Source organism: Aulonocara sp. 'chitande type north' Nkhata Bay, linkage group LG20 (assembly GCF_057382095.1).
Source record: "Aulonocara sp. 'chitande type north' Nkhata Bay isolate Kocher_YH1m ecotype deep benthic linkage group LG20, A_spYH_male_GT1.1, whole genome shotgun sequence".
In the NCBI taxonomy this organism is placed as follows: domain Eukaryota; kingdom Metazoa; phylum Chordata; class Actinopteri; order Cichliformes; family Cichlidae; genus Aulonocara; species Aulonocara sp. 'chitande type north' Nkhata Bay.
This window is the reverse complement of record NC_141363.1, coordinates 32,938,853-32,952,749: the sequence shown is the minus strand read 5'-3', so window position 1 is coordinate 32,952,749 and position 13,897 is coordinate 32,938,853. Positions and strand designations below refer to the sequence as shown.

General features: G+C 39.7%; 2 protein-coding genes across 5 annotated transcripts; both read left to right on the top strand.

The window, feature by feature from the left end:
• Positions 1 to 209: 209 nt before the first annotated feature.
• lsm14b (LSM family member 14B) lies at positions 210 to 3,845 on the top strand. The gene is made up of 8 exons (XM_086278902.1): positions 210 to 370; positions 940 to 1,103; positions 1,199 to 1,328; positions 1,428 to 1,649; positions 1,832 to 1,915; positions 2,021 to 2,182; positions 2,645 to 2,774; positions 2,864 to 3,845. Exons 1-8 carry the CDS (start codon positions 253 to 255, stop codon positions 2,985 to 2,987), a joined length of 1,134 nt encoding a protein of 377 aa, XP_086135028.1. The 5' UTR covers positions 210 to 252; the 3' UTR covers positions 2,988 to 3,845.
• A 460-nt stretch (positions 3,846 to 4,305) lies between these two features.
• On the top strand, positions 4,306 to 13,788 carry LOC147306039 (calcium-responsive transactivator-like). Of its 4 annotated transcripts, none has more exons than XM_086278897.1 (11): positions 4,306 to 4,445; positions 5,166 to 5,242; positions 5,336 to 5,420; positions 5,604 to 5,736; positions 6,173 to 6,421; positions 7,185 to 7,349; positions 8,988 to 9,089; positions 9,598 to 9,690; positions 9,787 to 9,906; positions 10,008 to 10,135; positions 11,352 to 13,788. In XM_086278897.1, the coding sequence occupies exons 1-11, from the start codon at positions 4,377 to 4,379 to the stop codon at positions 11,376 to 11,378; spliced, it is 1,248 nt and encodes a 415-aa protein (XP_086135023.1). In that variant the 5' UTR covers positions 4,306 to 4,376; the 3' UTR covers positions 11,379 to 13,788. The 4 variants fall into 4 exon arrangements, with proteins under 4 accessions (XP_086135023.1, XP_086135026.1, XP_086135025.1 ...); XM_086278898.1 differs by lacking the exon at positions 4,306 to 4,445 and adding an exon at positions 4,491 to 4,592; XM_086278900.1 differs by lacking the exon at positions 6,173 to 6,421.
• Positions 13,789 to 13,897: the final 109 nt, after the last annotated feature.

Sequence of the window (13,897 nt, the reverse complement as noted above, 5' to 3'; positions counted from 1 at the left end):
CAATCATAATTATTGATCGAATTCGTAACAAATCATAGATTACGAAAAAATTCAAACGAATGGGTCACAAGTGAGTTAAATCAAGCCGTGGTGATTGGCATTCATTTTATTGCCATCAATGATTGCCAGGTGCTTCAATCAGGTCAGCTGTGTACGCCTATAAATTGTTTCCGGTTTTACTAGGACTCGAAATGTGCCATGTGATGAGTCTTTATAGAAGTTTATAGCAACGGCCCCGGATATTCTCGAGCCATGGCTTCGAAGCCATACATTGGCTGTAAAGTATCACTCCTCTCAAAAGCCCAAAATCGTTATGAAGGGATTTTGTATACTATTGATGCAGCGAACAGCACAGTAGTTCTGGCAGAAGGTGAGTTATTTAGCTATCATCCATCCATCCATCCATCTTCATCCGCTTTGTCCGGGGCCGGGTCGCGGGGGCAGCAGCCTAAGCAAAGAGGCCCAGACCTCCCTCTCCCCAGCCACCTCCTCCAGCTTGTCCGGGGGAATACCAAGGCGTTCCCAGGCCAGCCGAGAGATATAATCTCTCCAGCGTGTCCTGGGTCTGCCCCGGGGCCTCCTCCCGGTGGGACATGCCTGGAACACCTCACCCAGGAGGCGCCCAGGGGGCATCCTTGTCAGATGCCCGAACCACCTCAGCTTAGCTATCAGTGTTCTTGAAAATCTGTCAGCGTTTCAAAAACTTGCTTTTTAAATTTTTTCTCCATTTCTAGTTATTGTCATTTAATCTTAGCTGCTGGCAAAGTTTCTGGGCTGCCTTTCCTCATAACAGCCATCCCTCAAGAGTCTCTCCATCTAAAGCAATGCATTATCAGGGACTTTAACATCTAGTCCTTTTAACTGAATTGGAAAGAAACTGGGCAAGTGAAATATGGGTGGAACTTTCCTAACTTTATCCATTGTTTTTCTTTTCACTAGTCAAGTGTTTTGGAACTGAGGGACGGCCAACAGATAGGCCAACGTCACCCAAAGATGATGTCTATGAGTACATTACTTTCCGGGGAAGTGATATTAAGGATATTACACTGGGTGACCCTCCAAGGTATCACCATGGCCTGCCTCAGGATCCTGCAATAATACAGGTGTACAAAAACTGCTTGGTTACACCCTCCTTCTTCTAAAAACAGACTAAGTATGTATATGTGTGTTTAAACATTAACATATTTGGTTCATCCAGACCTCCAGTTCAGGCGCTTCAAGCATCCAATCTACCGTTGGATCACTCAGCCCTTTAAGGATGCCTGCCTACAACCAGGTTGCTGCTAGCTCTCTGCTTAATCAGCAGTATGTTGCAGCTCTCGGCCTTGGTAAATCAATGACAGCAAGTTTCTAACAAGTTAATTGACTAAAAAAATTAAATTTAAATGGGTTCTTTCTATACTACACACTTCATATCCTTTACCCAGGGCCTTTACTTCAAGGCTTACTTGCTCAAAGAGGTCCCATGGTGGAAAAGGCTGTTCAAACTGTCAGTGTAAAGACATTTAGGCAGAGAAGAGGTGCGAGTGGATCCCAGCAGCAGGAGCAACAAGAAGAACAAGGACAGCAGCAGCAGCAACGGAATAGAAGGCAGCCCAAGGGGACGAGAGGAACAAATATTCAAACCACAAGGGTCACTGAAGCCACCAGTGAGTAAACAATGTTGCAGCAATGAGAAGGAAATGCTGTTAAAGTACTGTGATGTTTCCCAAGTGAAACAGGTTGATTAACTGTGGAGGAGTATGTATGTTTTGGGGAAAATAATGGGGTATTTTTCTAGGCAGCTACATGCACTTAAAACTAAGTGTAGCTGTTGTGGGTGTCTTTGCAGTGCAATCAGACCCAAGTGGATCCACTTCTCAAGACAGTCAGCAGCAAAATGCTGAAACCAGGCCACCTGCTAGAAAAAGACAAGGTATTAAACATGCACGTTTCCAGTAGACTTGAAAATCAGAAAGGACATCCTTGTATACAAAACAAACTTGAGGTGCACTTAATAAAAAATAAATAATAATCTTAGGACCTCGACGGCGCAGGAACCGCAGAAGAGGCCAGCTGATGGTGGCTAATGCTCCATCTCCCACCCTTAAATTTGACACAGACTTTGATTTTGATTCCTCAAACGCACAATTCATTAAGGAGGCGCTTGAGGAGAAGTTCCAGGAGAGGCTGACTCTAAAAGGTTGGTTATCAGCTGGAGTTGCCAACAATGCACCACTTTTTTTTTTTTTTTTTTTTTAAATCACCTGCTTTGTCAGTTAATTCTCTTTGAAGGAATGCTGTCAATTTAAAGGTATGCATTATTAATGTTGTGGCATCTTCATGGAAGTTGTGCTCTCATGTAACTCTGTTTGAATGAGTTAAAGGTGTGGTGACAAAAATGAATGTTTGAATAGAAGTAAATTTGCATTCAGGTAAAATAAGCCTTCTAATGCCATGTTTCTCTCTGGCCTATAGATAGATAGATAGATAGATAGATAGATAGATAGATATAATTTCTTTAGTGGTTGTTTGTGTGGGTTTTGTTTTTTGTTTTTTTGTTTTTTTGTTTTTTTTTTTAAATAAATGCAATAGCTGAAAACCAGGGAATTGGTCTGTCCTTCCACTGTCAGTACTTTTTTTTTTTTTTTTTTTCTGTTTTCAGATGGGAATTCTGAGGGAAGGGAAACGGAGGGGTTGCAGCTGAGTTCAGGGGAGGATCGTTTTGGTCCAAAGTGCTACTATGACAAAGCAAAGTCTTTCTTTGACAACATCTCATCTGATAATGGGCTCAGGTAATCAACTGACTCTCTTTGTCTTATATAAAAGTTGGTCTTTGTACAGATATGTGCTCATGGCTATTTATGTACATCAATGGTTTCAGACTGACGTGGGCAGAGGAGCGAAAGCGCAATCTGGAGACTTTTGGTGTCCCTGGGCGTTTCCTGAGGGGCCAAGGATTCAGAGGTGGATATACCAGAAGAGGACGAGGTGCTGCTCGAGTCTAACTCAAAGAAATGCAACTGGGCGGCTGTACAGATCAGTTTCATACAAAGGCAGTAAAGCCACCTTGACTGATTTCGTACCCTATTTCTGGAAGGTACTGGATCCCCTGTAAGAATCTTGCCCCCCTTTTCTTGACAGACCTTTTGATATTTAGTACAGTGAAGAAATCACAAGGGCAATAATGAAGGCTGTATTGCATTTGGAAGAGGTGCTATGCTGTGCATGTTTGTTTACAGTCTGTTTACTGGGATACGTGATGGAACTAAGCCATCATTATTACAGCTGTGCTGTAACCAGTCAAAACGTCTGTCATTAAAAAGTTTAACATTATTTCTTTGACATTTGACCTTGTTTTTATGTGGGTAAAATTTACTCCAACTTTTTTTCTTTCTTTCTTTTTTTTTTTTTTTTGTTTAAAAGGGGGAAACCATGAATGCTTCAGTTTCTACTTTTGTTTGCTACTTGCACATTTGTAAATTCTTGCTTTTGCCTTTTGGGAGTATTAATCAGATTTGTCCATTCAATGTTGCATAGTATTAATATAATGAACAAAAGGAGCTTTCAGACTTAAGACTTAATTTGGTATAATCAAGGGAATGAGTTGAATGTAAATAAAATGGATGTGCTGATACACCTGTTATGAGACTAAAAGACATTTTGTTGCACAAGTAAGCATTTAAAAATTCTTAGTTGTACAATCCTAATTATAAATAATCTGGGATAGTATCTGTGTTCTATGGCTGTTTCTTTGTCCTTTTAAGAAGGATCACTCCTTTAAACAACGTTTGCAATATATTCAAGATTCGATTATATAAACTGGCAATAAAAAAAAAATTTAAAAAGCGTAAATGTCACACTGAATTATAAGATTACACGTTCCCTGATTCAGCACGTGAGGGGCAAGTGCTGTTGTTAAAAAGTAAACACTCCACAGTGAACGGTGGGATTCTCACATTTCCTGAAATGCTGAAAGCAACTTTGGCTACAGCTGATCCTTAAAGGTTTTGCTCACTGAGCAGCGTGTGCTCCAAGCAGACTGCTTTCTTGAATCAAACGATACCCAGTCTACAGTGAGGGGAAAGTGGTAGGCTACTCACTGCCTGGACTATACCAAAATCTGAGGGAGAGGGATTTGTCCCTTACCATCATATCCCTTTATATGCATGTAATTATTTGCACGCAGATAATAAATAATAGCTTAAGGGAAATCCTGTTTAATGCCATTCAGATAAGTCAAGTGTTTTCTAATTTTCCATCTTTCGCGACATGGCTCTGGTTTGGTCAGTACCCCTATTCCTGGTAATGGAGAAACTATGTAACCAAATAGAAGGCTGCGCTCGAGATAATAAATATTAGAATAAAAGCGGCTCTTTTATTTCCCATATGACAAAATGTCGGTGGCGTTTTCATCGGCGCGCCCCAGAAGTAAAGGGGAGGTGACACAGCAAACCATTCAAAAGGTAAAAAAAAATCCTAAAACGTCGCGACATTTCTATTTAGATATTCTAGCATGGGAGTATGTGATCCCCCTCCAGTGCAGAGAAAGTAGCCAGTGGTGAATATCAAAGAAATGGCAACTGGTATTGGAACGTTACAGTCAATTGAAGGTGCGAACCAAACAAAGCCATCGCGGTGATGTAGACGAGCGCTCGGCTTAACGCCGGCTGGATCTCTGCTTTCTTGGTGATGCTGTCTGTCATCCTCGCAGATATTTTGAGACGAATGGGAATATTTTTGTGTGAGAAATTGGAAATCAGTTTTATTTCCTCGCAAGATGGTTAACAAGAATTCTCAAAGCAGCAGCTCTGCCCTGGTGTTTAATTAAGTAGGCTATAGATTGAAATTGAAGGCAGGTGTTACAGTATATGTCCTAGGGCACCGCTTTTATCCTTGATTGAACCGTTTAGCGCGAAAGTAAAACGTAAACCCTATCCTTGAAAGCCAGACTTTCAACCGGCGTCCTAAATAAAGACAGTGAAAAATGAGTTCTTCTTTTGGCTCTGTTATATAAAAAGAAAATGGAAAAAGATGACCCAGAAAAAAAACACTCAAGGGCTGGATAAAGTTCTGAGAATCAAGCACAGCACTGTTTTAATAGAGTATTTGTTAGTTGATAATTTACTATACACTTATAGGACTTCAGATACAGTGGAATGAAGTTGTTTTATTATTTTCCAAAGATGCTGGATGAAAATCATCATTTAATACAGTGCATAATGGATTACCAAAGCAAAGGCAAGACGGCTGAATGCACACAGTAAGTGTTTTTTTCTTTCCTCCCTGACCAATACCTGCTAAATATCAAAGCATAGCACAATTAAGACTGGTTTTCTTCTTCTTCCTCCTCCAGGTATCAGCAGATCCTGCACAGAAATCTTGTTTACTTGGCCACAATAGCTGATTCAAATCAGAACATGCAGTCATTACTACCTGCGGTAAGTGTGATTTGTGACTCCAGTAATGGCAACTATGAAATATAAGTATACACTGTGTCCACTGAGAAAATAGAACATTAATCGAAAACAGAAAATAGATGCATATAAATACAGTGTGAAAAAAATGAACTGCATATCATTTATGACTGCCGCTACTTAAATATTACGTCTCTACACCTTTAGCCTCCGACTTCCAGTATGTCTTTGGGTCCTGGAGGGATGGGCCAGAGTGGGGGACATGCTCAAAGTAACCTCAATGACAACATGGGACCAGCACTGCCCCCGACATCAATGATGCAGAGCCAAATGAGTAATGGTGAGAGTTAATTGCATACCTGTGTTTTACAGATAAGCCCTGAATCACTTATTTCAGCCCAAAGATGCCTCCCGATTTTGTTGTCTGTCCAGTGTCTTGCTTGCTCGTCTGATTCTGACTTAGTTGCATGTTTGTCTGCTGACACAGTACCATGTCTTGTCTGCCACAGTGCCCGCACTTCTATATTGCTTCATTGCCTTTAAGTATCTGTGGTTTTAAGTTCAGCCAATGAGTCAGATTGTTTCACAGTTATGTTACTATATTCCCTCTTCTTGTGAAAAAAATATACACACATCCTTAACGTGCGTTACTCTACCTTTGTTCAACCATGCACGTCTCCTGTGAAGATGAACTGAATGTGGGGCCGTGGTTAACATGACATGGCACCACAGGGGAATGTGTGGTGGCTGCTCTGACTGTGCGTGTGTGTTGTCAGGGCCCAACCATGCCCCCATGCAGCAGCAGTCTGGTCAGGTGCAGTCGGCTATTCCCTCCACCTCCCTCAGCCTGCCAGCAAGCAGCTATGGCAGCTCGGTCCCTGGGTACAGCCACGCTGCGCCCTCCTCCCAGGGCAGCATGATCCAGGGCCCTGGGCCTGGTTATGGCTCTTCCTCCTCTTCTTCCTCCACATCCTCATCCTCTTCTTCCTCCTCCCGCAGCAACCTCAACATGCATTCCAACCAAGGTGAGCCAGGTATCGTAAAGCCCAGTCATCAGGAATTGGTCTCTAAACCATCATGATCTGATAGTCAGGAGTTACCATCTCTCGAGATGCAAGATGCCGTACTTGTTTTTTACTTGTTTATGTGTATTATACAAGATTTGGCATTTAGAGGATGGGAATGATGAAAATAATCTTTTCAAGTTTTCAGGGTGAAATACTGTACATGGTAGCTGTGCCCCTTTTGAGCTTGCATAAAAAACATGCTTGCATGCATATCTTAAACTTTCCTCCTGTGTAACAGACAAATACGAAACACATTCAGTTCATCAGTGAGGTGTCCTGCCTCCCTCCTTCTTCCCTTTGCTTCAGGTTTAACTTCTCCTACTTTTTGAGATGCACCCCTCCTTTCCCTGGATGTCCGTGTGTATTTATCGTACTTCTGTTAATGCGCTGACTTCGCTGGCTTTGTTTACACTTAAAGCAGCATCTTGAAAGCATTTCTTTAAAGATATTTTTTTAAAAGACCCTTGACTGCTGTATGCTATGGATCCCTTTTGGCTTTCCTCTTGTGTCCTGATTGCCTTGGACCTCCTTCTACATTTGTTTGTTTGTGTAACTATACACATTTCTGTCAGGCTCAGATCTGGAAATTCTGCTTATGCTCCAGAAGGCTGTGCATTCTGAAGCATAAGCAGGATTTATCAGCATTATAGATGAAGTTTATCTCTATATATTAATGTACAAGATCTCCCCCTCCCCCCAAATAATCCCACCTCCTCCACAGTCTCCATGATGCACCAGCAGTCTGCCACACCACACTACTCCTCAGCCCAAGCTGGGGGGCAACATTATCAGGGACAGCAGGCTATGGGCATGATGGGTCAGGGCAGTCAAGGAAACAGCATGATGTCTCAGAGGCCCATGGGATCCTACCGCTCTTCTCAGCAAGGTAGGTGGCAAGATTTCTTTATGCTGCTTTGGTATGGCTGTTGTTTCAGTGAGTTTATTTGGACTGATTTGTGTACTTATGTACACTTGTGTGGGTGGTTGTGTGTGAACACCTGAATGTCTGGCGAATAGTTTTCCAGGTCTTCCAAGTGTGACGGTGGTTGCCAGTATCTAAGTTTTGAGATGGATTGAGATGAAAGCCATAGTTGCTGCAAAAGCCCCTGATAAGTAGGTAGTATTGGTAGTATGATGTTCCAAGATTATAAAACGAGAGTGATATTAGACATCTGGAATTGTGTAGGCTCTAGTTGCCTTCCTGTAACTTTAAGAAGTAGCCTGGAGATGTATCACTTGTGTCACTTTAAGTTCCCATCTCTGTAAATCACCTAACTTGCAATGTCAGTGCGTGCCTAATAATAGCTCCACTCTGTCCCTTTGTGTCTTTCAAAGGGTGCAGGCTTTGAAGGCATGTAGTAACTTAGATTTAGAAGAAGCATGTGATACTAATTCCAGTGCAACAGGCCGTACCCTATTGCATTATAGTGTGAAGTGCTTCCAGATAGATGTGTGTTACAGGAATATTGTGTCCATGGTTAAGCTGTGTGGATTTCCCACCAGCCTTTGGTTGTGCAGCAGCTGGAAGGGATATTTTGATTATCTATAGCTAATTGGTCATATCTGGAAGTGCAAAAGACATGTACAGTTGTGGTGAGAAGTTTATATGCACTCATCATGGACATGGATGTCATGGTAATCTGGTGTTTCAAATGATTTGAATGATTTCTCTGAACTGTTCTTGGAATGATTGTACAGCAATCAGTTGTCTTTAGTGCACTTGTTGTTAATTTAATGAAACTGAAACCAAATATTAGTGTGGATGTATGTATATATTGTAACCTGTCTGAACCTGTGTGAATCTGAATTTATTGAATTAAAGATGTATGTTGTACAATCATTCCACCCCAGAAAAATCATCAAAACCCTGAAATTTGCATGGCATCTGCCCATGGTGAGTGAATATAAACTTCTGACCACAACTGTATGTTTTAGATTGCTTTGGTATGAGTGCGTTCTGTGATTCTGCCCATCTTTGTATGGAATTTTTGGCTTTGTTGTAGATTGAAGGGAGATTAGACTATGCTGACTTTTGTTGCAGTTTTCAGAGTACTTGTTATTTTGTAATTTTTTTTATTCTCTAAGATCCAGTTCAGATAAAAAAAACAAAACGGAAGTGGAATCTGGAGTTTCTGCACACCACCACCAAACAAATCCTAATTTTCCAGAATAACAGACCTTCTGTACTTCACACTTTATCTTCAAAAATTGCATATCATGCATTTTTCATTCAACCAAGCAGTGCAATTGTTTCACTTCAATTACTAAATCTAAAATTTGGATAAAAAAATAAATCTTCCTTCATATTATTTTTATTTAATATTATCAATTTAATCTATTGAAAATCATTTTCAGTGACTTGTACAGTACTCTATTTACACATAAGTTATAAAACATCATTACTGTAATATTAATTATTTTTATTTTAAGCTATTTTTAGTTCTCCTGGCCACAGCCATGTCCAACACATGGCCAGTTGGTTTGACCAGTTGTTTAACCAATCATGGTCTTACCTGTCTTGCAGGATCTGCACAGCAGTACATGGGACAAGACGAGTTCTACGGAGAGCAGTATGGACACACTCAGAGCTCCAGCGAGCCCATAAACCAGCAGTATTACCCTGATGGTAATCGTGCACATCCATAAACTTCATACACACAGCTTTCAAACACACAACCCGCATTGTAGGTCATTCCATTTCCCTTTAGCACTGTCCTACAGGCCTGAGCCAGATTTATTGCTGAAGCTCTTCCTCCCAACTTTTCACTGTGGGAGACAAAAGTAATGAAAAAAAAATTGAAAACTCTGACATTGGTCTATTTTCTGCCACTGTGTCTGTGTCCATACTGTCCCCTTTGGTGTGCCGAAATTTCAGATTTCAGAGAGCGATATAGCAGCGTGTCACAGAGAGAGCTCAAACTTCATCTGGGGTGGTTTTTAAAAAAAAAAAATGCTTTGTGTAATACGTTGAAGTGAAAAGGCTGGCAAAATGGTGTTCGTGTGAAAATTTGTTGACAGACATTTATTATGAATGTTTCAGCTGCAACCTGCAAATAATAACTTCTCTTTCGTCTGTCACTGGATTTTGCCTTAGCAGAGGAGTTTTTGCATGTGTTGAATCGTGTTCTCTGCAGGTCACGGGGAGTATTCATATCAACAGTCCTCTTATGGGGAACAAGGGTATGATAGATCATTTGATGAATCCTCACAACATTACTATGAAGGAGGTAATAACATTTCTTAATTTAAATTGCATTTCTATATTTTATTGTTTAAATAAATACTTAACTATAGTAATGTGCATCTGATATGTCTACCTCCAGGGAACTCTCAGTACAGTCAACAGCAGGCCCAGTATCAACAGAGCTCTGGCCAGCAGCAAGCCTTCAGCCAACAGCAGTACTCTTCTCAACAAGGCTACAGTGGACAGCCCCAGGGATATGGTGAGAGTGACTCATACAGTCGTTTTTGTGCATCCAGGCAAATTTAAACACGCACATAAAATAACTGAAAACATCCACCTAATTGAACTCCTGTGCTACAGGTCCAGTCCAGGGAGGATCATCTCAATATTCTCAGTATCAGCAGAGTCAAAGCCAACAGTATGGATCCTACCGATCTTCCCAGGGAGGCCCTGGAGCGCAGACGCAGAGGCCGTTCTCCTATGAACAGGTACATGAGATGTTTTAACTTAAAGCAAAATGTATGTATTATTTAGGTATAGACATACTGGCACAAGTCTGTGCACGAAACAAGAGTAATAAAATAACACAGGACCTTGCTAGACCCCCTTTGTCTCAAAGGATTGTAATTGAATTTGACCATGATCTAAAACACTGTTTCCTGTTTCCTTATATAATTACACAGAGCAACAGAAAATCAGATTCATGTAGGACCAGTGAAGTAAAAAAAGATGTTGTAGTGTGTGTCTGTTTTAGTACTAATAGAAACATATACTCTGAAAGCACCATGCAGACAGTTGTGGTCAGACGTTTACATGCATTCATCATCAGCATGAATATGGTGTAACTGTTCATTTCCCACGGTGGAGAGCATGCATCTTTAATGAATAACTTGTTCTTATGTACATGCTTCTTTAATGACTTAAAAACCAAGAATTGGGTGCACATCTTTGAAATAATTTTTGGGTTTTCTGTAATCCACACAGGCTCAAAATGTTATATACAGACTAAAATATATACCTACATCTCCAGTAGTATTTGGTTAAATGTTCTTTAGCAATTTACACCTCAACCAGACACTTCTAGTAGCCATCAACAAGCTTCTGACATAATCCAAGTTCAGTATTTGGCTGCTCTCATTGGCAGAACTGGTGGAGTTAATTTAAATTGGCTGGTTTCCCAGCAGAGAACCTTTTAAGCATAGTCCAAAGATTTTCAGATTCCAGTTCATTTCATGTTTGAACCTTGGGAATTCCCTGGGTTGTTTCTGAATATCCTAAATAATTTCCTCTCATCTGAGGGTGACATTTTGGTCTTCTTCCAGATCCTGGCAAAGTCGTGACACATCTGAATAATTTATATTTATTTATAATTGTTTGAATTAATGATCCTGAAATCTACAGCTGTTTTGAATTGGTTCTAAGAGACCGTCCCAACTTGATTAAATCTACAATTCTCCTTTTTAGATCTCCACTTTAGAGTTTCCCAGACATTTCCCATTGTTTTAAGTATCGGTCTACATCTTGAAGATGTATGTTAGAGTCATTCCACCAAAAAGAACAGTTCAAAAAATAACTAAAAACCAAATATTGTCTTTAAATTTATGCCCATGATGAGTATATGTAAATGTCCAACCACAACTTTAAGCAGTATATAAATAAATAAATAAATAAATCCAATTAAACATATATTTTTTCTAATTTCAGGGTCAATATGGAAATTATCAGCAATGAGGCAGCACAATGTTTTGCTGGTGGAAGAAAATGTGCGATGGAACATTCAACAGTAATGAACTGGGCTCAGCTATGGATTAGATCAGGCTGCCATCAGATTTATTATCCTCTCATTAATCATCATTCTAGCTAAAATAATTAATCCAGTCAAATGTGATGCTTCCCTCCTCCGTTTTAATTTCAACAGGGTTGTAGCTGGTTGTGGTGCTTGCAAAACCAAGGCAGTTAATGTAACCATTCTATACAAGCTACTAAAAAGGGCGCTGTGGAGTTGTCACATGCACCTCAGCCACATGCACAAATAAACTTGTTCTCTGTCCCCTACCTTTATTGTTTTAAGAGCTTTTGATGTTATTTTATTTTTGGTGCACAGCGCAAGTGAGACTGTGGGAGTACAAAAAAAAAGCTTATTAGCCTTGAAGAGAATATTCTTTGATATTTGATAGAAGACTATAAATCTTGCTCTTATTCCTGGTATAAACACTGTTATATCTCATGGTACATCCTTAAAAAAAGGTGAAAATGTTGGTCGTTAAACCTGACTTGATCATGGGGTTTGTCTGTGTTAGTCAAACTGTGATGTGTTGCTGTGTGGTATAACATTATGTGTTTTCACTCTCTACATATGTCTTGCTGAGGTAATCGACATAATAGATAGTTGACAGACGAAAACTTAACAATGTGTATCATTGTCCATGATAATCTTACATCGTGGTAGTATTTTTGACACTATATTTTGAGTGGCATCGCTCTGCGCCGGCTTATAGCGTCTGTGCAGAGGTAAGGAGTGTTGCGCTCTGATGCCATAAAGTAATGATTTTTACATAAAATTGCATTGCCACTTTGTCTGCACTTTATTTTACAGTGACAGTGTATGTATTGTCTAATATTTTGTATCGTAGCGTGATTCAGGCTGTTTTTAAGAGATGATACTCAAAAAGCCAAAGTAACACAGGAACAGAACAGTAACATGTCCTGCACCTCAACTTCAATAAGTGCAATACACTCAGCTCCGTCAGTCATGTTGAGGTTGGCTCTTACGGTGAACTTTACGTGATTATATGTAGTTTTTTTTGTTTGTTTGTTTGTTTTGTTTTTTTACATACAGCTGTGATAAAGACAGAGATCGTTTGTCTCAAATTATTCAGTGTTATGTTACAGGAAAAGAACAGAATGTGATAGACTATTTAAGAATATTACTTCTTTATTTACGTGACTTAGAGGCAGATATGTGAATATATCAAACATAAATCTTACTACTTTAGCAGTTTTTTTCTTTGTAATTTTTTTATTGCTATTATTTGTATTAGATCAAGGAATTCATGTAAGAAAAATAATACAATTGTTGCAGCAGTATAATTTTTGTACATGTACAAGAATTTACCTTTTTCATATTTATTATCGATCGATCTATCTGCAAGTTATTTCTTTGTTTATTTAGTTAAAAAGAAATCAGACAACTTTTTTTTTATTTCTGTGGTTGTGAGGGTCCAACTTAGCAGTATTCTGTTATAACATCTTGTTGTAACTCAACTTACCTCAGAGGGGAAGAATAACACAACAACTGTGGTCATTCTGCAGGGGTTATCAAGGATGGGAGATACCTGGCTGTCAAACAGCTGATTAACTATGTACCACTCAACACTGACAATCACAGGCGTCTCTAAATTGGTATCAGTTTCTCATTTTTACTGTGAACCAAACATGTGCGGCAAGTTGTTTTCCAGTTCTACGTAGTGTGTCATCACTCATGGGTGGTATGCCTTGTTAGTGTGCGTGTCGGTGTGTGTGGATGTGCGAGAAGGAGAGTTTGATGTGCATAATCCAAATATGAATGTTATCTACTTATCTATTGTAAGACTGCATCGCCTGATCTTTTCTGCTGTCTTTTGTTACTATTTGCTATACAAAAATAAATTGACATTCACCTTTTGTGTGTCTGGATTTTGTCATCTGAACGTGAGTCAGAGATTCTTTAATATTTCATTGTATGCTCATTGGTCACTTCATTAGGCACACCTGTTCTTCAGATTACTAGGCAATAATTTAGACAACTTAATATGCTCAGGTTTAAGCCAAGCATCAGAATGAGGAAGAAATGTGATTTCTTTACTTTGTAGTTGCTGGTGCCTGGTGGGCCATCTCTAGGGTTTCCAAAGAAGGGTCTCAAAAAGAGAAAATATCCAGTGAAGAGCAATTCAGAGTAAAAATGTCGCCAGAGAAGAATGGCCAAACTGCTTTGAGCTAAGAGGAAGGCAGATTTTTAAATCTATTCAAAGAAGAAGTAAGGCAATTTTAAAGGCAAAAGGGGGTTTCAACCTGGTACTTGTAAGGTTTACTTAATAAAGTCTCCATCATGTGTAGATTGCAACATGGTTAGGTCACAACCAAACTTCAGGAGCCCTTTTTTTTGTTAAGGTAGACACATTTTAGAGTTTTGAGTTGAAAATATGAGTTCTTTGGCGGTTCAGGTATGGGGTTTCCTTTTCTTTTGTAGCACAGCAGGTGGCGGTAGTGGA